This window comes from Callorhinchus milii, unplaced genomic scaffold (assembly GCF_018977255.1).
Source record: "Callorhinchus milii isolate IMCB2004 unplaced genomic scaffold, IMCB_Cmil_1.0 Scaffold4, whole genome shotgun sequence".
NCBI lineage: Eukaryota > Metazoa > Chordata > Chondrichthyes > Chimaeriformes > Callorhinchidae > Callorhinchus > Callorhinchus milii.
The window spans coordinates 22,208,639-22,232,515 of NW_024704745.1; the positions used below are offsets into that span (position 1 = coordinate 22,208,639).

The following is a 23,877-nucleotide window of genomic DNA, read 5'->3' on the forward strand; positions in this document are numbered from 1 at the left end:
CAAATAGATTCACAGGTAATTACTATCAAGTCCAATGACTGTGTAGGTGTACAGCACAGTCTTTTGTACCATCACAGACCCACAATCAACCATGAGCTGAATAACCAAATAATACAAAGTTTTCTTAAAGACCATTGTGGAGCTAATTATAGGAAGCTCATTGTTGCCCATATGTCGGGCTTTTTCTCTCCAGTCTTGATCTGTTAATAGCATTGTAATGCTTCTGCCATCATTTATTTGTAATCTCAAATGTCTGTCTTGAAGGATCAGTGCAAACTAAGAAAGATTTTCTTAAAATTCATCAACATACCACATGATTTACATTATTCATACTGTACTGCTAAATGTCAGGGCATCATGCATGATATCATAATCTACAATACTTCCTCACATTGCTTCTCTAATGTGATGATTCCCGTTTAAGGCTCCAGAGCCGTCCTTGCTGACAAGCAGGAAGACAGTGATACTGGAAATGCGTTTGAAAATCCTAAACTAATGCATATATGTGATAGTTTTGCTTTTCCGTTATGAGTATCCAAAGTATTGTGAGAGTTTTTTTTAAAGATTTGTATTTCTTTAAATCCCTAAAGGAGTTTCCCAAAGGACGAGTTACTCTAACATCAGTAGTCAAGAAAATTTTCCAAGGTGCCTTGTAATATGCTGCAATAGGTCATCTAATCGTCATCTAAGAGCTCAGAAACCAGCCCATCAGGTTGGTTTTAGAAGCAATAGATCATAGCCTGGGCCAACAGAAAAGTGCGGCAGCAATTTTTTCACAGAACCCGATACAAACATCCCCCCCCAACCCCCAGCTACAAACAGCCCCTCTGCTGCAAGCAGCCCCTCCGCCATGAACAGTGTCTTCCCGCCAGAACAGCCCCTCCGCTACAAACAGCCCCTTTGCTACAAACAGCCTTCTGGTTCAAACACCACCTCTGCTACAAACTGTAATAATGCAGTGTGCTTAGCCCCGGGCCTCTGCGTGCTGCTGCCAGCTGTTTGCTTGACACCTTTGTGGGTGAGGCTGTTCCGCTATTGCGGGCAGAGCGGCTCCGGACATGCATGCGAGGTGCGGCAGAGCAGAAATTGGGCTTCATTCATCCCGAAGTCCCGCTGTTGACATTGTCTGTGTGTCTCTCTCGCTTCTGTGTGTGTGTGTCTGTCTCTGTCTGAGAGTGCGTCTCTCTGGGAGTGTGTCTCTCTGGGAGTGTGTGTCTGTGAGTGGTATTTTTTCATGTTTAGTTTTTATCAAGAAAGTGGAAAAAAATGTAGGTTGACAGTAAACCGTACCTCTCAATAGCACCAGCAAACCCTACAATTCCCCGTACTATTCGCCAAATTTCCCCGCAATGTTTGGCAATTATTTCCACAAATTCTTATTGATCATAGCTCATGAATCTTCAGAAAATCTCTTTGAAGGCAAGTTAAATTAACAAGGTCTATTTGGATTTTCAGAATGTGGTTGATAAAATACTAAAAAATTTGAGATTTTAACATAGCACATATTTAACTGGATTAAATAGTAACTTGACAATGGAAAGGAAATGTTGACATTAAATAGATAAGGTTCTGCCTTGGACAGCAGAGATTGGTGGGAGTGACTGAATGGTCTGTTCTTCATCTCCTGTTGGTTACACTAGGCATAAACAATATGGAGGAGGAACTTCTTGCCGAAACAATTGCTGATGACTCAACCATAGTGTTCAAGAATCTTTGAATTATACAGCACAGAAGGAGGCCATTCGGCCCATTGTGCCGGCTCTTTGAAAGATCTGTCCAAATTAATCCCACTCCCCTACTCTCTTCCCTTAGCCCTGCAAATTTGTCATCCCCAAATATCTTATCTACTTCTCTCTTCAAAGTTGTTATTGAATCGGCTTCCACTACCCTTTCAGGCAATGCATTCCAGATCTGAACAACTCGCTGTTTGAAAACATTTCCCCTCACCTCCCCTCTGGTTCTTTTGGCAACTATCTTAAATCTAGCTAGATTTAAGGCTCAAAAGGCTCCAAACAAATCAGTGGTTCAAAGAATAGCTAATATGATTTCATGAGAACTGAAAAGAAAATAAGCTTGATAGAACAAGTAACATGAACTCATAAGAAGGCAGTGGCAAAAAGGATGGGAATAGAGCCATAGAAATTTACAGCACGGAGGGCAGCCAGACAGGTCATTATGCCTATACTGACTCTTTGGAAGAGCAAGACATTCAGCCTCATTTCCCTGACTTTTCACCACACCTCTCCTTTATAGGAACCTACCAAGTTCCCTTTTGAAAGCTTAATAAGGATTCTGCCTCAACCCCTGTACCTAGCAGAGTATTCCACATCTTAATAACTCAGTTTCAAAATGCTCACTCTACGTGTTTCAGCAAAGTAATTGCTTGCTTTAAGGACACCATCAATTCTTGACAAAGTATCATTGATGCAGCCTATGCTGCAACTAAACCTTTCAGTAGAAGTTAATTGTAGTATGTCCCCCACTTGCCATAGAACTTCACCTTCTATGTAGCTCAATAATCAATACAACAGGCGACAATTCAGGCCAGATTTTCAGTTTGGTTTCCACCCCTCCCAGTTGAAACATAATGGTTTCCCACACTCAATAAGGGCAGAGTTTGTATACAGATAATTTGTTGTAAAGCGTTTTGAGCTTTGACTGCTAATTGGGACTATTTAGGTATTCTAACCTCAGAAAGAATACTAAAGTATTTAGAAAGTATTATACTTTGCTACAGAATTCCTGCATACATCACGGGGAAAGAAAAGCTCATAATTATTTATCCTATATCTTCCTAGTCACTTTCGTAAGCAAATGCAGTACGTTTTCTGTTATTTCGATGCAGCATCACTTTGTTTTATTGAGTCTGTTCTACTTCTCCATTACTGTGCCCCCATACAAAAATTTATAAATCACTGCCTCCTTCCGCATCAGAAGGTTTTTCTATTAATTATCTTTTTTATTCAATTGATTAGGGTTGTTTATTGATAAAAAGCACATTTTTATCAGAATGGCTAATTTGCTATTAATTCCATGATCTTTATTATTTTAAAGATATTGAATATGGAACTTTTATCAAATGCTTTATGAAAATCTAAGTAAATTAATTGCCCTCATCTATAACTACTTGTGATTTGTGAAAACTGAACAAATCAATTTAGCAAGTTAATTATTCTTGGAAATCTATAATATCTCCACTGAAGTAATGTATGGGGAAGCCTTGAGCTCAGAAAGTAGGGATCCTCCTACCTTAATGAAATCTTGGTTTTTTCACATGTTGTCTACTGCTAATGCACCTAAACAAATTATTTGAATGTTGTTTGCTGCTATCTCAAATCTATGTTGAGATGAATTGTGGCATTGTCACTGTACCCAGCTGACCCACTTTAATCACAATCTGAATATATGATTAGTCAAGTTTAATTTTTTTTGCCTTATTTTATGTAGTTATAGACTTAAACACAGTGCTTTTTTATGTTGTGAATTACTAGCTAGTGTTGAAACAATGAATCTGATATTATATCTAGGGAAGATAGCAACTCCGATGATAGTATTTTTCACTGGTGTCTTTTTTAATTTCATGTGAATCGCTCTTAACAACTTGGAAAGGAATTTTACATTGTTAAAGATTGCTTAACCTGCGGATATGCATAACTAATTTTTTTTGAAGTACAATGTGGAGAAATCAAAACCCACCACAGGAAATTTGGGTGGAGACTAACTGCTGGGACTAAAATCCTATGAAATACATAAATAATAGCCATTGATAGAAGATGTATAAAAATAAACTAACATCCCCAACACAGACAATAAGGATAATCATGTCTTTGAGACGTCTCAAAGCATTTCACAGAATATACTGTAAAATGAATTGACTGAATCATCAAAGCTTTAATATTTCTTCCTCAATTTCTGGTAATTGAAGTCATGGTAGAATGTAGTTTTATGTTTGAATTCTTTCCAGGAAGAATGTTGTAAATAACTTAGACGGATCGGATGAAATTTGAAAATTTGAAATTTGACAAATGGAACAAGAAAGTACAGTATAACTCCTGTGGAGTTACTGCTTGGCATATCATTTCACATTTTTTGTCCGTTATAGAAAATATGTAATAAATAATAAAAATAATAATTTTACATTACGACTTTAAACAATTACACTTCAAAAGTTCATTTTTTATTTAAATGTATAATTTTACTAAAATATTAAAAGCTTCAGAGGCACAATAGAATACCATTTGCTTAGGCAAAATAGTTTGCTATTCCCAGGAAGAATGTTTTAAATAACTTGGACTAATAGGATGAGATCTATTAATAGTTGTAACATTTGATAAGGGGTTGAAACCTATATTAATTCCACTCAGCTGTCTAAATTAATGGGTTTGGGTATTGCTGTGATACTATAGGGTATAACCTAAAATAGCTGGATGATACTAAAAATGCAAATGAATAGGTCACTGTCTAAAGTTGAAATTGCTTTAATTTTCCATCTTAAAACTAACTTAAAATGAGTGTGCATATACAGTAAAACTTACATAAAACTTACCTTTATAGTGTCTAATTGTGACTAAACTAATTGTGGTTGCCTCAGCTGAGATCAGCTAATTTAGAACAGTCCAGGAATTGAAATTGGAATCTGCTCTTCTCCATGATGCAGTACCACACCAGATGGTGTGTTTATCCACTGAGCTATTGGGAACTATAATTGCCGTTCTTTGATCACCACAGTTCTTAAGATATTTCGTTATTAATACTTCATCAAAAATCTACAATAGTTACAACACTCAATCTTCCAAAGTGAAATATTTTAATTGAAAATAACAATAATTATAAAATATTAGTGGGTAAAACTGATGACCTAAACTAGGATTGTCCAATATGCAACCTGTAGGATGTATCTATCTGCTTCACAGATTATTTATAACAGTCTGCAATTCATCTGCTTAATTAAGGTTGAATCTACAATAGTACCCTGTCTCAAGACAGTCTGCATGTGCTCTGTGCATGTGTTTCAGTTCAAAGTGATTATGAAAAACATATTTAAGAAGTTGAACAAACAGTTTCAGAATGTTTCACCAGCCTGTGAGTAAAACCTCTGGGTAATAACTCTTCCTTTCTCTCCCATCCTCCTCCCCCATGATAGTTTTACTGCAGCTCTGTGTGATGAACTATGACTGTCAATAGAAAATGTATGCCTTATGTATGTCTCAAAGCGCTTTACAGAATATATTATAAGGTTAATTGACTGTATATTTTGTGGGCGAAATAAAGCCAATTTTACACAGCAATGTCCCAGAAACAGCTGTGGATTGAGTCACCAAATTATTATTATTATTTAAAAGGGATTATTACTCCCAGAAAACAATCCGCTGATCAACTAACAACAACAACAAGATTTCATTTATAGAGCGCCTTTCACGTCGGGGGTCGGGACCCGAGCAGGGGGGGAAATGGTCAGGGTGAGGGGAGGGAGCGAGGAGGGGGTAGAGAGTCGAGAGGGGAGCTGAAGGCTCGGTCAAAGAGAAAGGTCTTGAGACCGGCCTTGAAGGAGGAAAGGGAGGAAGCAAGGCAAGGCACCGGGGGATGGAGTTCCAGAGCCTAGGGGCAACCAGGTTCCTACTTACCGCTAGGTAACCAGAGGCGTGTGGAGTAAGGTAACTTGCCGAAGGTTTCACCCTGCTGGGAATCAAACCCAGGACCTCTCTCGCTTCCAAGACAAGTGCTCTAACCATTACGCTACAGGTTTCATGTTATCCAAATTCAGGTAAAGAAAAATGGACAAAACCACCGTACTTCAGTCTAAAAACCAGTGAAGCAGTGAGGTTGTTTCTCCACAGGGAGAAAAATAATATTTTCTTGGCTCAAGAACAGCCAATTGTGGTATCCAGGTCAGATTGACCAGAGGACAGACAGTGCACAGCCTGGAAAGAACTGCAACAAAGAAAAGCCGTAGAAGGAAAGCTATAGAAACTGTTTGTCTATATTTGTACTGTTGTTTGGTTGGATGGCTTCAGGGAAACCTGTGAAGAGAATCCATGACCAGTATGAATGTTAGATTTGCTGCAGATCCTTCTCTTCTCCCTCACTGTTACTGATGTCAATGGCATTTGTAGGGGAATGTACAGTTCATGTAGTTGTGCTGTTGACATCCCTTCTATGCCCCTGGTTTCTTACAGCTGTCAGGCTTAACAGGATCTTCAGCTGTGACCTTGGTATCTGAATATCCTAATTACTGTGGGGATGTGAAGGATTGCAGCCTGAAGCTTCTTTGCATTTATTCTGTCTGAAATGACACTGGTTTATTTCTTTGACCTCAGTCAAAAATTCTATTTACGTTGTTAATTTAAAAGAAATGATTGAAATATTTACAGTTCAAACGTGAAACTGCCTGTAGTTCTCTTGGTTCCATAACAAGCTAATAATTTAATATACTGCCTGGCATAAGGCGGGTTCATTCAGATGAGGAAGGAACCCGGGTTTGAATCCTGCTTAGTGATCTGATCTCAGTGAAGGCAGTAAGTGAGGTGCTATACCTAGCTTTTACCCTCCTGAGTTTAGACAGAAATAAATCAGTCAGGGTTTCTCCTCTTGATCATTATCCAGTGTTCTCTGCTGGAAAATGCAATTTGCATGCAGGTCTCATCAATTTTTTTGCAGTAACTTTTTTCCATCAATTCTTTTCTCCTCTCCTCAAGGCATTTGACTTTTTTCTGTGGTATGGTATCATGAGCTGCAGACCCTCTGCAATACCTTCTCTGAGCAGCCATTATTGATAAGTCTATTGCACTGTGACAAGCCATGCCAGCTGTGCTTGCCCCAAATCACATACACACCTCCAACAGAAGAATAAATAGAATGAAACCTTGGCTGATTTTTGCCCTCTCTATCCCAAAGTGCTGAGGAGAATTATAGCTTCTCTACTGTTGTCCTACTTGTCATCAGAGACTTGCGCTGACTGCTGATTATTCTTGGTTATTCCTGATTATTCCCGTCTCTATGGTGTAGCTAAAAAAAACTCACTGGGAGAACTTTGTCCACCCTTTTTCAAAGTGCCTTGTTTCTATTCATTTAATAACTCGTTTCTTGAATGTATTTGTAAACCAACTGCTGTTTCTGACCACATTGGCATTTGACATTTACCTCAAAAATGTCTTTTGCGCAGCTGGTTGTTTGAACGGTGATGGCCAAAGTCTCACACTATGCACTTCCCTTCTCATTCTTGGGTTTATAAAGTCCTATGAATTATTTACTGCAAAAATAGTTTTGATATTTCTCCATTATGTAAATGTGTTGCTGCAATTACTTTGGAGTGTGTGGGTGTAAAAGGACATTAAATCAACATTTTCGAAGTTGCCTTTGGAGAAAACAGTGAACTCTTTCTTCAGTGGGAGCATAAGCTCTATGTCCAGCGAGTAACTCGTTCTATGCGAGTGGAGCCAGAAGCTATAGAAAGAGTGGAATTTCCTGAAATATATAGGAGTGATGATCTCGCCACTCTCTCTCTCTCTCTCTCTCTCTCTCTTTCTTTCTCCCTGTCCCATCTATCTTCTTCAACTGACCAGTCAAATTCTCAAATTCAAAGATGAATTCTCTTAGGAAGCAGGGTTTATGAAAGGATTCAGTCTAGATTTGAATTAAGGGGGTCAGGTGTTCGGCTGCGTTTGTTGGGTTGGACCCGCTTCAGCATAGTGAGATTCAGCTTTGAAAGGGAAGCTTATTTAAGGATTTAAATAGACGTGAGTTGAGTTCAGCCGAAGAACTGATAGAATTAACCCCTCAAGTATCTATTGTATGGTTTGTACCAGTAAAGTGGAATCCCTGCCTTCTTGCCTTCTCAGCACAGAGAATGCATCAGTTCTTATATATCTTGATATAATCCTTCCATTTGATACAGTGCATCAAGACGTCTCAAAGTGCTTCACAAGATCTAACATGAATTGGATTGACTGTATTTTGTGGGTGAAGAGATCCCTCTGCTGTTCTTCAATTCATGCACTTGATTTGTGAACTTAACAACCTCTTCAGCATTGAAAAGTTTTTGTCCAGTATTGATTTGATAATTATAACTCTTTCAGTGCAAATTAAATGTGTAATGTGTCTATTGCTGCTTGCTTATAATGTAGAAACAACGCATCAGTGTTACTTTGTTTACTGTTCAGATATCACCCATCCAAAAATGTGGAAGACAAATACTAAACCCTTCTAGAGGAGGCTGCAATAGTGCCTCAAGGTCTGTGGGTTGCTAAATACATTAATTCCTCAGAGGATTAATATGCACAATTATCTCATAGAAATGGTTTTCCCTGAAGTATAGTTTTGATTCTTGAAATTAAATCTAAAAATAAGTCTGTTCAGAAACGTTCCAAATGGATTTAATCATTATAATGAAGTGGGAGTAACTGTTAAAAAGTAGGTTGTGCATAATTGATTTAATGGTGTCTGGGGTTATCCTTTTTTTATATATCAATGAACAGTGATTTCTGTGACAGAGACGTTAAGCTTTCACGCTCTGCCAACGGGCTCACATTTCTTGCTTAATGGAGATTTAATATTTTGTGTTGCTACTTCGGATACTGGGCCATAAACAATCCATTTCTGTTTCAATCAGAGGCTGTGCTTCTGGAAACTATTGCATTTTCTTGTGTGCAGTGTACTTAATTTTTTTATGTAAAATGTATAATATACTGTATATAGAAAAGTTCACAGTGCATTAGCGAGGTTCCTATGTGGTGAGTTAAGGCTGCTTTCTGGGAAATATTGAGAGACCACACATTTTGCTGAAGGAGTGAAGACGGTATCAGACGATTGAATTGTCTGTTCTGACCTTGCATAATTCCATACAGTCAGTTCAGAGCAATGGGAGGACATCTCAGAGAGGCAAACTATTTGGCCAGGGATTTTGGAGTATGGGAAGAAGAAAAAGGTGAACAAAAATAAATCACTAGAGAAATACCATAGAAAGTGACAGGCCAAGGATTTGAATTACTTTCAGATTTAATCTGTGTGACTGTATAAGAGCGCAGAAAGAGAGAGAGGGGCATTTAAAGTACAATCAAATACTACAGCAATGTTGGAAATCAGTCTTAATATTCTGAATTATTCAAGCTGTGTACTTCAGGTTGACATTAGCACCTCTAGTAGCACACCACTGTCACTTATGCAGTTTGAATTCAATCCTGCTGTGCATAATTATGCATATTAATCTCTGAGCAGTGAATGGCTTTAGTAACCCACATATGCTTAGTGTTTTGGATCAGCTTTTCAGAGCTTTCAGAGCTAGAATTTGTGTGTGGAGCCATTCGCAGTATACTGAGGTTCTGCTGATATATAATTAGGCCAGTAATCTTTCACAACATTTCAAAAATCAATGTTCTTAGTGGAATTTGCTGACAGTAGCAAATGATTGAGGGTATGATCTTTAGGTTGAGATGGCAAACCAGAGCTACACTTTGTCATTTGCAAGCAAACTAAATCTGAAAGATATAAATCTGAAAAAATGACAAGGCCTCCTTGTTACTCTAGTGGATTATATAGACTGAGAAAAATTGAGCATTGCTAATGCCAACAAGTAAAAATTTTGCCTTAATCTAGTATTTTAGAGAATAAAATTTAGGATTGCTGAATAGGGTTAGAATAGTTAGCTCCAGTGGATAAGCGAGTACCATCTTGGGCTTGATGGCCTGAAGAGCCTCCTAATATTTCTAGGATTCTGTGAACAATACTTAGGTTTTATTACTACAGCCTTTTGAAGTTCACAGCACTGCATCAATATCAATATTTGGAATTAATTTTTTTGACACCTCACTGGAAAGTTAAATTTTCCTGATTTGTGTTATTCATTGATGTCTTAAGTTATTGAGAATTGCTTCTAAAATTGTGACAAACTTGTACTATTTTATGACTGTCTATCCTGCAGTGCTACCATCAAGAAGGCACAGTAAGATTTTAAATTCGTGCATTCAGCCTCTTTTCCTCCCAACTTGTTTCTAAAAGATGTACTAATTTGTTTTGTTGGCAGATCTGTCGAAGAACAGACTGAGTGAAATTCCAGTGGAGCTGTGCCAATTCGTCTCGTTGGAGATGTTAAACTTGTATCACAATTGCATTCGAGTCATTCCAGACATGGTTATCAATCTGCAGATGCTGACCTATTTAAACTTGAGGTGAGACATTATCAACCGGAAAGATCATTGGCCTTTGCCTAGTTGAAGTATTTGTGTTGGACAAGAGAAGACAATCAGGAAATAAACAAATCAAGCTACTTTTGCTTCATAAGAGAATGGTACTTTGAACTTCACCAGAGAATACATTAATGACTAGTTGTTCTGGCCTCACTGAATTAGTTTTATTATGCATCAATTATATAAGCACGAAACGTGCAGTTTTGTGGTTTGTATTCTCACTGCAATGTGATTTCTTCCACAGTGGATAAGTGGACTATTAAAATTGAGCAGTCCGATTGTTTGGCTTTCCCAAATGGTTTAACCAGAGTGTGATGGAGCTCGAAAATGAATACTCAGCAGTAATAACCATCAGCACTTTAGATGAGTTTATACCATGAGTTGTGGCTTATAACTGGTTGCTGTACCTGATCACTGAGATGAAGGTGCTGCTTTTTCATTTCTTTATTCTCTCACTCCCAATTTTCTCTCCTTACCTGTCCTCTTTTGATCACAAATCAGCTCACAATCATTAGGGACTGTACAATCACCCTGTACAAGCTGATTGTATTTCATGTGCGAGTCGAAACAATGGATCTAAAATGCGAAATTCAAACATACCAATCCTGGATGTTTGTGAGGCCGACTCTCCTCCTGCTTGGACACCAAATCCAGTTCCTGCTTCAGTAAAGCAGATTTGTGGTCAAAGGAGGTGTTCAGCAGGAAATAAGGTCGAGAGGGCTTCCCTGATCCATATTTGGATACCTACAGGAGTTGCTTTTTGTTAATTTCTTATCTAAAACCTCATTGAATGCCTGTAGGCTATTTGACCTGGAGCATTGCAACCAAGTCTTGTCCTGTTCTTGAATGAAGTCTATGTAGCAGAATATGCTGGCCTAATCCAAGAGGATTCATTTTAGACAAAGCTCTAATATTCATAGGAGCTCCACAAGCACCAGAGCTGTACTTCAGAAATAGAAGGTGGCAACAGTTCAAAACACAGAGAGACATGGCCTTAATAGTGGGGAAATGTTTGAGCCACCATATCTCTCCAAGACTTGAGTTTATTTGAGAGCTGCCTCTGGACTGAAGTCATGGGAGCAGATTCTCGGCCTCCAGCATTCCTATATGATTTTTCACATTGTATTGTTTCCAAAACGGTCTAAGAAGATTCTGACGGCTGCATAGGTTCCAATATAGTGAACTGCACTGGTACAAGGAAATTACAGTATAATAACACTGGAGCTATGTTTTATAGCCAGGTTATTAAATAAGGAACTTGCAGTTGCAAAAGTGAGAGTCACAAATAAAATATTTGTCTTTTTTTGATTATTTCTCTTAATGCTTTAATGTTGGATAAATCTGTGCAACTACAACAGTTAAAACGTTCTCTAACTGCATGCATATGTGTGTATTTAAATTCTGTGGGATTATAATATCTAATAAACTTCATACTCACAGAATAGTAAAACTGACTTGATTGCTGCCTGGAATTTACAAAGCTTTCAGTTCCTTGTTACCGAAATAGCTGGAATTTGTTTGGAAGCAGTAAAACGTTTTAATGGCATTTACTAGCATTTGATCCCAAACATAGTCATACGGCAGAATGCCATAAAAATCAAACCCTGCATTACATATTTTGAAAGTCTTGCTAGTTTTTAGAGATTCTTTTTGCTGCTTATTTAATTCAATTCATCCAAACATTAAAATGCATACTCCGACTGTGATATAATAGAAGACGAGTTACAAATCGAGGAAGTTACACAGAGCGATGAATAATAGTCATCCAGTCGCAACATGGCTCTTACGTTATGTGACTAAATGGCATCATACAAACAAGTAGCATTCTGTCTGTCCACCTGCCAAGATTAATGATCAGAAATTTAAAAAGGGACCTTAATAAAGACAGCAAAGTACCACTTTTGAATGATTTTGAATTAGCAAAGTTGTATTATATATTAATAAATAATATGCTGCTTTATTGACTGCTCATTTCTGTAATTGTTGGATATGCGATAGTCACCTGTATAACTGAATTAGGATCTAGTTCAAGCCCTAGGAGCAAAGAAAGGCACAGTCCTGCTGATTCCAAGTCACAGCAGATTATTCCTGTCAGTTTTTGTAAAACGGCTAACGGTTATAAAGAAATAAATGGCTACATGGTTCTGTTTTATAAAGTGCTCTTTATTGTAACCATATTTTAAGAACGATGTCTAAATGGACACAAGAAAATGATTCACTGAACAATCTAAGAGATGTTTGTTTATTAAAAATGGCAATCTGGATAATTTTAAAATCTTTTTTGACAATTCGGACCCTATTGTGCCTATTTTACTAGCTTGCTAGTTTGTGCGAAAAGAGTTGTAAAAGGTACGCACCCATATTGTAAATAGTTGACTGAAGTACATGACATATGGGGTTAAAACCCCACATTATACAGTAAACTGATGAATGAAACTTGAGTGAATGATCTTCTGAAATGTGACCATTCATTTTATAGCTTTTCTAAGAGGTTTATTTTGTCTTTGTTCCAGTCGAAACCAGCTTTCCTTGTTGCCACCATGCCTCTGTGCCCTTCCGCTTAAAGTCTTAATAGCCAGTAACAACAAGTTAGTTTCACTTCCAGAAAACATTGGACAGTTGAAGTGTTTAATGGAACTGGTAAGCATTCTCTTTCTAAAACTGTATTGAATAAATGTACTCTGTGTGGAATTCTTCATATCTGTCTTCACACAAGAAGATGTTCAGACTCCAGATCCAATTGTTTTGGCTCAGGAATGTGAAACACAAGTTGACATCAAAGGCTTTAAATGTCCGTAGGGCACCAAGGCCAGATAGGACACATCTTGGATTCCTGAGGGAAATGAGGATAGAAGTAGTCAAGCCCCTTGTAAATATTTTCAGACATCCCACAAGAGCAGGAAACCTGTCCCATTAGCCAGTAAATGGCCTGCAGTGCAGAATGACCAAAATGGGGTGGACATGTTTTATTGGGGCAAGAGGGAGGCAAGGGAAATCGTCCATGGATCACAATTGGTTACACCGAATCAAACACTCATGCCACCGGAGTCCGAGGCACACTCATTGAAATGCCTACTGTCTGAATTCTATGGAGTAGTCCTTCAACTCATGGCTTCTCAACAAAGAACGGAGGTTGCTGAAAGTAGCACATGAAGGAGACCAGTCCTGGTGACCTTCGTACAATATGCCAGTTTGGTGATATGAAGTTGTATCCATTACACTGCGAAAACACTGCTTGTGCACTTCTCCTAAGAATATGCAACAATGGCATGCCTAATATATTTTCTTCCTTTGTGAAGAAGCTCGCTTCAGTTCTCTTTATGGTATATTCAGCCCTCTAATTGAATCATTCTCTTGAGCAAGATTAGAACTGTGAGATTTAAATGCATTTGATTACAGTTTCTGTATAATTGATGTAATCATTTAGGAAAGTACAGCCCTTTGTGGAATCAGATAGACTTCAACTTTTTATCTCAAGGGAAAACATTGATGATTCCTTTTTTTTAATATGCAGGATGTGAGCTGCAATGAAATTACGACGTTGCCACAACACATAGGACAACTTCAGTCACTCAGAGAATTGAACATCCGACGAAATTATCTGCACATTTTGCCAGAGGGTGAAAGTGTTTTCTAATTTTTTAGTATCTTGCCTATTTCTGTGACAAGCAGTGAAACAATTGTTTTTAATTGTCGAATCTATGTTGTTTTTCGTTCCAGAGCTTGCAGAACTCCCCCTCATGAAATTAGACTTCTCTTGTAATAAAGTTGTATCAATACCAATCTGCTTCAGAAATATGAGGCATTTGCAGATAATCGAGTTGGATAATAACCCTCTTCAGTCTCCACCAGCACAGGTTAGTAGGTTTAGTCCATTTTATGGAATCAACTTGAATGTTCTTTTGAAATGGCTTCAGATTTAGACAGGTTTGTCCCTATATTTTGCTTATAAGTTCAATGCGATGGTTCTTAAGAGTCAATTTAGTTACACAGGATTACCACATTCAATCATGAATACTCTACCAATATCCAAGAAAGCTCCCATGATTAAAGTCTACAGTGGTTAACAAATACAATATCCTATTTCTGCCACAATAATGATCCCTTGGGCCTAGCATATTATGTCCTAGCTATCCTTGCTAATACATGGTATTCACTGGATTGAGGGCTATGGTCTAGTTTATATGGCAGCTGTTGTAGCCTGTCTTTCGCTGTTGATGGGACATTCAGTTGATGATCAGCTGCTGTGGTTCAGATTCTCAAAGGGAATCTGGAAAATGTAAACATTTGAAAATCAAGCCACGCCAATCTGGGATGTAAATCTTGTTCTGCGCAAACTGATGTTCGAGCCATTTGACCCAATGGTTTCTTGGAATCCTCAATTTGTTTTTAAGGCTGCTACTTTGTGCTCACTCTGCTCATGGGGCAAGCAAGCTTCAGAACTTATTTCATTTGATGGGGGTAGCAAGCTTCAGAAGTTGTTTCGATTGATATGTCTAGGAAATTTCAGAACTTATTTTAATTGATGAGGTTAGTAAATTTCCTCCTCTGCTAGCAGATTCATCTTAAATATTATACAAATAGGGCAATCTTAGATCAAACCTGATTACTTATACCCTAGTTTCATTTGTCTCTGGAAGCAATGTTGTCAATTCTATCTGCAACTTTATCCATCTTTCATTTAGCAGATGTGTATCGCTTTATAGAGTTCGCAGAGCCATATTATAGAATACAGTACAATTTGCATTCATATATCGCCTATCATGCCAGGACGATATTGCACTGCTGACTGGATAACTGACCTAGGTGGGTGGGAGCTGAAGAGGGTGGGGAGGGGAAAGGTGACTGAAGTATTTGAAGAGCTTCATCAAGCAATGAGGACAATTTGTGTTTTTCTATTTGGCTCGAAAACATTTCGTAATGATTTTGCCTACCATCCTCTGACTTAACTGGTTGCAGAGCTATTTTGTCAAGTTACTTGTTGGCTAATCAGAGACACTTGGGAGGTGTGAAAGCTTGCATAGCTCATACCTTGACCAGATCATGGGCCAATTTAGAAAAGTGCTCTCATGATGCTACCTGTAAAGTAACTATTTGGAATAGCTTACAAAAGAACCGTTTTGATCTGACATCTGCCACTCATGTTTAGCTTTGGAGGATCCACTATACTTTGGCATAATTCATTCATATGTGGAGTTTGAACGAAGTAGAACATTGCATATTTACTTTGGAGGCAATCTTCCTTATCCGCATAATGTAATTCCACCCCCTCTCTGCCAAATCCTTAATTCTCCATATGACTTGGTGCAGCCTTTCAGTTAATTATTTGTTTAACTTGCTTGTATTAATACTGTTTTTATCCTCACCATCTATTAACATAACTGATTTGTGATTCTAAAGCATTTTTATATGTAGCTGGATTAATCAGGGAGGGAAGGTCGTATTCATCTCATTGCACTGTTAATGTATCAAATTATTAAAGAAGATTGTTGCAATGGACGCCCCTCACTACCTGCCAACACACAATTAGATGATTTTAGATGACTGTTTACTTATATCGGGAAATTAATTGTATTTAAAAAGAGATGCATAACTCCTCATTTAGATTATCTGGCATCCATTATTCTGCTCTGTTTCACATGGAGTACAGTTCCATTATGTGGCTGTGCACAGGATAGTCTATTATTTACCCAAGCCAAGGCCATCAAGTGCAGTTTCATGATCTATGGCAGAGTGGTCCAAGTGGCGGCCTGTGAGCTGGCACACCCACTCGTTTCATCTGGCCTCTCCCTCCATAACCCATAAATGTTATGTTTCTGGAAGGGAAACAGAAAAATATTGCTTATGCGGCTTGCGGACGTTTCTCAAATAGGGCATCCGGCCCTCAGCAGCCAAAAGGTTGGACCACCCTGTTTCATGGAAACACAATGCTGGATGAATGTGTTATGAACATGGAATAACAGAGTAGCTGTTATTCCTTGTTTTAGGAATTGATTGGACTGTTAATACTAATTAGCAGGATATGTTTTGCTGGCTCTTTTGTCATTTAGTTTTACTATAAATTCAGAACCCAAATAACGAACTGTGTATACTTTTTTGACATTCTCAGACTTGATCTTAATGTATTAAGACATAGCATTCCTTAATCATATTTTGGATTATTATTTATGAATGGTTTCCAAAATATGATTAATTCTTCAAAGGAGTGGAAAGAAATGAACATCCCTGTCAGGTTTAACTGGAATCATTGCTCAATTGATTCTAAAGTTTTAATTATTGTGTTATAAATTGAAATGGAAAATAACTGTCTTGAATGGTTCATTTTAGTATATTGAACATTTACTCACTTAGCATGAAGATTATCTTTATTAGTGCAGTGTTGCACTGCAAAAGAATGTGGAAACTGTACAAGGCAAACTTTTGCATAACATACACACAAGTGCTGTACATCATTAACTTAAAACTCTTTAGATATGCCAGGATGATAGTAACCTGCAAACCAGATTTTCTGGCAAATAGAAAATTGCTGAACAACACTTAAGTGATTTGAAGACAAATATTTGAAAAAGAAAAATATAAAGTGTATGGGGAGGGCAAGGCAGGGGAATGGGATTAACCAGGTAGCTCTTCATGAGAATTGGCACAGGCACAATGGGCCAAACGGCCTCCTCCTAAACTCAGAAATTCTATGATTCTAAGTGAAAAGATGAGTCACTCATTGTCATCTTTAAATGAATGGAAACATTTTTTGGGGAAATGTTCTGACGTTACTGCCGAAGTACCAGAATTATAGCATATTGTTCATGTTTGAAATGCCTTGTCTTTTCCAAGATTTGTTTGTTTTTGATACTAGGTTCTATTAAGTGTAAACATGTATGTATTTCTCCATGTGTAGTCAGGGATTCACAGGTACCGATAATTGTGCAATTGACCACCACTGAAAACAGCTTTATTAATTATATAACTAGCATCTAATCCTCTTCATTGGTTCATTCCCATTCTAAAGGGCTCCTGTAATTCCCTATGAACACACAGTTTACACATGGCACATAATAAATGGTGAAGTAAGTGACGTTAGTTTGAGTTTACATGTAGGTTTGTGAAAGCATGTGAAAATTCAGAAGAAATGTGCGTATAATAATAATAATAATACTTGCATTTGATATAGTGCCTCATACACGCATTGCTATTATTCACCAGATCCAATTAATGGCTTTTAGGTTTCCTTGTCTCAAATGCAGGACAATGTTCATGCTGTAGTCACACAACTTATTACAAGCATTATATTAACACATATAGCAACTAATTATTTCAGTGCCACAGATTGCTTAAGATGTCTATAAAGAAATCATTTATTCTACACAGTGAATTTTCAAAAAATAAATGGTAGGGAGGGGAAAGTGTTTAACTGAATCCAGTGTATTCATCAGCAGTTTAAGTTTGTGCAAATATTCCCCCCCCCCCCCCACCGCCCCCCGTCTGGCTGACCTTGTAATTTTGGAATGAAGTTTAGGAATATTTCTCTTGCAGATTTGCATAAAGGGTAAAGTTCACATATTCAAGTATCTGAACATAGAGGCCTGTAGAATCGACAAGACTGCAGAATCCCCTTATCAGCAGCCTATAGAGAAGGCAAATGTACCGCAACCTGTTGGAGGGAGGTGAGTTTCAAACTCATTCTTTGTTGTCTTGAGCCTTTGCTCTGATGTAAAATTGTTGACTGAATTTCTCATCTTACAGAAGAAACCTTTCACAGAATCCTACCATCACCATTGCCATCACCACCACCTCTGTGGTAATGGCCTTCACTTGCTGCTTCCAGATGGTGATATTAGTAGCTGAATGAAGCGGGGGTTGAATCAGATAGTATAAATCCATTTAATAGGAAACTTGACCTTCATATGAGGGATAATGTAATAGAAGGGTAAGGGAGATCGTAAAAGACTGTTTGAAGGAATGGGTATAAACACTGACTGGTTGGGTCAAATGGTCTGTTTCCGTGCTGTACATTCTTTGTAAAATTGTAAATCTTTGTAAATGGTGATGAAGGTGAAGTTAAATCTTTGAGGCATTATTTTCAAGAGCAGATTGGACAATAATAGCCAGCGATCAATCAGCTGTGCACACTTATAATCCTGCTGAATCTGGTTTGAGATGTGCTCTGACAGTATTCAGACATGTTGTTGATAGACCTGAGTCTTGGATTTGACTGTTCAAGGTCACAAAAACTGATTTTGAAATAATTGAATAAAGTCGAACCTATGAATTTATTTTCCTGAATTTTTGACAAGTTTCTGAATGAAATGTTTAGTTTATGTGGTGTGGGGAATATGTCTAAGAAGTTGACTAAAATGATTTGCAGTCACAAACTGCAGCATTAGATACAGTTTCTCATTCTTCTGCCGATTCCCACAGTATACAGAAAAATGCTTGGCATTTCCTGCACATTGGCAGGTGCTTCTCATATATCATGAATTTGCTAAGTACTCAAAAGCTGCTGAAAGAATTATTGAGTGCAACAAAGTAAACAATAGGAGAGATGAGTGTGAAGCCACTGCACATTTCGGGAGTGTAGAGATACTGGATGGGGTTGGGAAAACATCTATGCACAGTCTTACAGTTAATTTCCGTGTATGGATTGGTTGCACACTGTGTGTGTGCTTGCCAATCAGTCTTTGTAATGTTCGCTTCTGTTCCCATTTTTATTTTTAGTTTGTCCCATTGTTTTAATTCTAGCTTTTCAAAACGTGCTGAAAAGATACTACATAAAGAGCTTAATAATAATAATAACCCTTACATTTGATATAGCACCTTATCATGTCTTTGAAATGTGTCAAAGTGCTTCACAGAATATAGTGTAAAGGAATTGACTATATATTATGTGGGCGAAACGTGGCAGCCAATTAATAATAATCCTTGCATTTGATATAGCGCTTTTCACGTCGGGAGGACGTCCCAAAGCGCTTCACAGAATAGACTGCAAAGTGAACCGACTGTATATTTGTGGGCGAACGCGGCAGCCAATTGCGCACAACAGTGTTCCAGAAACAGTTGTGGATTGAAGTGACCAATTTATTATTATTTTTTTAAAGGAATTATCCCTGGAAAAGTGATCCACCAATCGACTAACAACTGGGTTCTTACATACTGCTAGATAAACAGAGGCGTGTGGAGTAAGGAAACTTGCCCAACATTTGCCCTGCCGAGAATCGAACCCAGGTCTCTCGCTTGCGAGGCGAGTGCTCTAACCACTGAGCTACAGGATTCCACCAAATCACGTACTATATGAGCATATTTACAGCACAGCTCAACAAAATGTTTATTCCAAAATGGTGTTCATCTCTATATGGGGTTGTTGGTGCATATCACTTTTAAGAGTGATATGTTTGATAACAGTGCTATTTTTAGAGCTCTAGTGGTCATTAAGCTGTGACAATGCCTAATGGAAAGCATTACAACAACAACAACAACTTGGATTTATATAGTGCCCTCCACGCTGGACGGCATTAAGTTGTTAATAGAATAATTGCTAAAATATGGTTTGAAAACTTTGAAAGATGTATTTCCAATGCATTTTGGCTGTATTTTTGAGGCACTATTCTGTATTCAGTACTATAGGTACAAGGCATCTTAATTGATTGGATGAAACCTAGATAAAGGAGTTACTTTCTTCTGGGATGTGTTTTTTTTAAACACAGCAGTTCTAAAAATATCTATTCATGTAAGAATTGTTTTGTGCTGGCAGTATGGAACTTTGCTTCCTCCTAGTGTTCAGTACTCAAGAGAATTTTATTGGGGTCTCAAGTCGTGTTCTAATTTATAGTAAGCTGTATTGTGCAAAATAACTCAGTGCTGGGTTTGATTTAAAAATCAGAAGCTACTTGTGTGCCCAATAATTGCCTCACTATGCCCATTCCTTCTTGTAGGTTTATTTATATTTCTTTATTTCGGTTGATTTACTGTCTTATTAGTAGTATGGCTTACCACTGGGCCTACTGACTGAAAGTTGCAAGAAAACTTTTTTTAAAAAAGTTAACTTGTTTTGATTATTTAAGTTTAAAAAAAACGTTTTTTTAAATTACCTTGATCTGATCAGAATTCTATGGCATTTTTACAATACATAATGAATATTACCATTAGAAGCCAGGCAATTTAGTAAATAAAATAGTTTAGTGCAGTCCTGTAGCTCAGAGGTTAGAGCACTCGCCTTGCAAGCGAGAGACCTGGGTTTGATTCCCGGCAAGGTGAAACCTCGGGCAAGTTTCCTTATTCCACACGCCTGATAATAAGCCCTCAAAAAAAAAAAAAATTGGTCATTTCAATCCACGACTGTTTGTGGGACATTGCTTTGCACAATTGGCTGCCATGTTTCACCCACAAATATCCAGTCAATTCACTTTACACTATAAATATATTCTGTGAAGCGCTTGGAAACTTCTAGAAGACATGAAAAGCGCTATATCAAATGCAAAGATAATTATTATAAATAAAATAATCCTTTCATCACAGGATTACTATAAACTGTAATGACTATATTTTGTAGGTGAATGTGGCAGCCAATTTGCGCAACAATGTCCCATTAACAGCCATGAAACGAAATGTATCAGTTAATACAACAACAGCAAAATTACATTTATAGAGCGCCTTTCACGTTGGGAGGACGTCTCAAAGCGCTGAACAGTCAGGTGTCAGGGCCCGAGCATGGGGGAGGGGGTGTGGTGTAGGGGTGAGGGAAGGCAGAGAGGTGGGAGGGAGACCAAAGGAACGGTCGAAGAGAAAGGTCTTGAGACCGAACTTGAAGGAGGCAAGGGAGGAAGCGAGGCGAAGGGACCGTGGGATGGAGTTCCAGAGTGGCTGAAAGCCCGGCCACCGATGGTCAGGCAGGAGACATGGAGCAACCCGCAGCCCGATGAACGGAGGGAGCGGACAGGCTCGTAGGGAGTCAGTCGGTCAGAGAGGTAGGAGGGGACAAGGCCATGGATAGCCTTAAGGTGAAGACGAGGATCTTGAACTCGATCCTCTGGGGGATTGGGAGCCAGTGGAGTTAGGCGAGGGTGTGAGTGATGGAGCCTGGTGCGTGAGAGTACACAAGCTGCAGTGTTTTGGATGATCTGCAACTTGTGAAGGGAAGAGTTGGGAAGGCCGATGAGGAGGGAATTCCCGTAATCAAGCCTTGAGGTGCCGACTGCATGGGTGAGGGTTTCGGCAGCCTGAGGGGTGAGGCAGTGGCGGAGTCTGGCAGTGTTGTGGAGGTGGTGGTAGGCAGTGCCGGTCATGGCGCGGATGTTGGGGAGAAAGGACAGTTCAGGATCAAACAAGACACCCAGGTTCCTGACTGGCTTAGTGAGGTTGAGTGTGTAGCAGTGGAGGCTGATGCTGCCAGCGCCTGAGGTGCGGAGGCGCTGGCGTGAGCCAATCATGAGGGCCTCGGTATTGCTGAGGTTGTGTTGGAGAAAGTTGGCTCTCGTCCAGGACTTGATGTCGGACAGGCAGTTGGTCAGGACACCAGTAGTCCTGGAGTTAGGGTTGGAGGCAAAGAGGTAGAGTTGGGTGTCATCCGCATACATGTGGAAATTTACCCCATGTCTGAGAATGACGTCACCAAGGGGGAGTATGTAGAGGGTGAAGAGGAGGGGACTGAAGACAGAGCCCTGAGGAACACCGCACGAGACAGTGCGGGGGCTGGAGGAAAAGCCGTTTGCCGCCACAAAGTGGAGGCGGTGTGAAGGTTGGACCTGAACCAGTCAAGGACAGAGCCTTGAAGGTTGAGGTGGGAGGAGAGGCAGTGGAGGAGGATTGAGTGGTCTACCGTGTCAAATATTACAGGTCTCAGTATTTACCTAGTTAAGGGAGCTTATGAGTGCACCTATTTGTGAAACCTGTAATAGTAGTGAGGTAATAGTATAGCCTACATTTTTTGAGTAGATGTAAATAGCTTTCATTTCATGTGATCATTATTTTTGATTTTGTTGAAATTGCAGAATGGAGTGCAGCAATTCCAGCACTGGTATCTGGTGCCACAGTAAATGGGTGCAGAACACAGTAGCATTCTGTAGGAAATTATAATATGGAGTTTCTAGATGTGGGAGTACATGAGATTTTGAAGAATTTGTCTTAAAAAACTTGGGGGGCCTGGGCTCTAGTACTAACCAGATATGTTTGGAACCACCTCTTTGAAAAGAGCAATGTAATATCAATCCCACTCTCCAGCCCTTTCCCCATAACCCAGCAAACCCTGTCCTCCTCAAATGCCCATCCACCGCGTTTTTAAAAGTTGTTATCGAATCGGCCTCCACCACCCTTTCAGGCAATGCGTTCCAGATTCAAGCAACCAACTCGCTGCGTGAAAAAATTTCTTCTCACCTCCCCTCTGCTTCTTTTAGAAACTATTTTAAATCTGTGACCTCAAGTCACCGACACACCCACCAGTGGAAACAGTTTTTCCTTTCTATCATGATTTTGAAAACCTCTATTAGATCTTCTCGTAACCTTGTGTTAATACCGGGATCCACAACCTAATCATGTTCTAAACTGAGACAAGTTACAAACTCCCTCACGGACTTTAGCTTGGCAAGCAAAAGGCCTGAAGCAGGTTTTCGCCAAGCTCGCCAGTGTCCCTGACTGCAGGAGGTCACCACCTTCTGCCTCTCCAGGCCCACCACCTCACATAGACAGAGAGACCCAAGGAGACACAGACACACACACACATACAGACAGAGGAGAGAGAGACACAGAGACACTCATAAACACACGCGCATGTAGAGGAGGAACTCGCACAGAAATATTCACACACACAGACATTCAGAGGAGAGAGATACACGGACAATCTCAACAGCAGGCCTCGGGGTGAGCGAAACCCATTGTGCCGCATCGTGCATGGGAGCCGTTCCACCCACATTAGCAGCATTGAGTAAACATCCAGCAGCAGCGCGAGAGGTCCAGGTAGCCGAGGAAACATTTTTTTTACAGGTTTTTAGCGGAAGGTGCTGTTTATAGCGTAATCCGTGGAAAAATTGTGGCCTCACTTTTCTATTGGCCCAGGCTTGAAACACATTTTGAGGATAATATATTATTTGTCATAATTCTCTGTTCTACAACAGTGTTATCCTTCTTGACATATTTGCAAATTATTTAAAAAATTGTGTAAGTGGGCAGAACAATTAATTGACTAGAAGAGGAAAGTACAGTAACATAAGTTTTTTTATGGCAAAATTGATCAGCTTCATCTAACTTTTAAGTTCTTTAAATAAGTCAAAGTGAGAGTGTCATTGAATTTTCAAAATGTGAACACAGTTTTTGGTTGCTATGGATTTTTGTTCATTGGGAATTATTGATGGCGCAAACTCATTACTGTTCGTCTTCAGAGAGTCGAGACTGCTCTTTGCAAGAGAAGAGGTGTAATCGGTGGTGGCTTTACTGAGTTTATTTCAGGCTTTCATTATTAACACATTGTGTTTTTCTTCTTAAGCATTGAAGACATTTATCCAGATAAAAAGCAAGATCCCGATTCTGGAATTGGGAGTGATAATGGGGATAAACGCTTATCTGCAACTGAAGTGAGTATTTCCATTTTTTTNGCATGTTTTTCACAGGTGAAACCTCTAAAGTTAGGAGGTCCATAATATAAGTCCAATTTATCTGTGAGTTAACTGGTTATTACTTTAATGTATGAGAATGTAGGAAAGTCATTTGGCTA

General features: G+C 38.9%; 1 protein-coding gene across 2 annotated transcripts in view; it reads left to right on the forward strand.

The window, feature by feature from the left end:
- Nucleotides 1–23,877, forward strand: part of lrch1 (leucine-rich repeats and calponin homology (CH) domain containing 1) — an 81,366-nt gene that overhangs the window by 26,654 nt on the left and 30,835 nt on the right. For both annotated transcript variants that reach the window (XM_007891757.2, XM_007891758.2), the window contains exons 2-7: nucleotides 10,019–10,163; nucleotides 12,695–12,821; nucleotides 13,696–13,801; nucleotides 13,902–14,038; nucleotides 17,712–17,842; nucleotides 23,650–23,737. In XM_007891757.2, coding sequence (XP_007889948.1) covers nucleotides 10,019–10,163; nucleotides 12,695–12,821; nucleotides 13,696–13,801; nucleotides 13,902–14,038; nucleotides 17,712–17,842; nucleotides 23,650–23,737 — 734 coding nt within the window. The remainder of the gene's footprint in view (nucleotides 1–10,018; nucleotides 10,164–12,694; nucleotides 12,822–13,695; nucleotides 13,802–13,901; nucleotides 14,039–17,711; nucleotides 17,843–23,649; nucleotides 23,738–23,877) is intronic.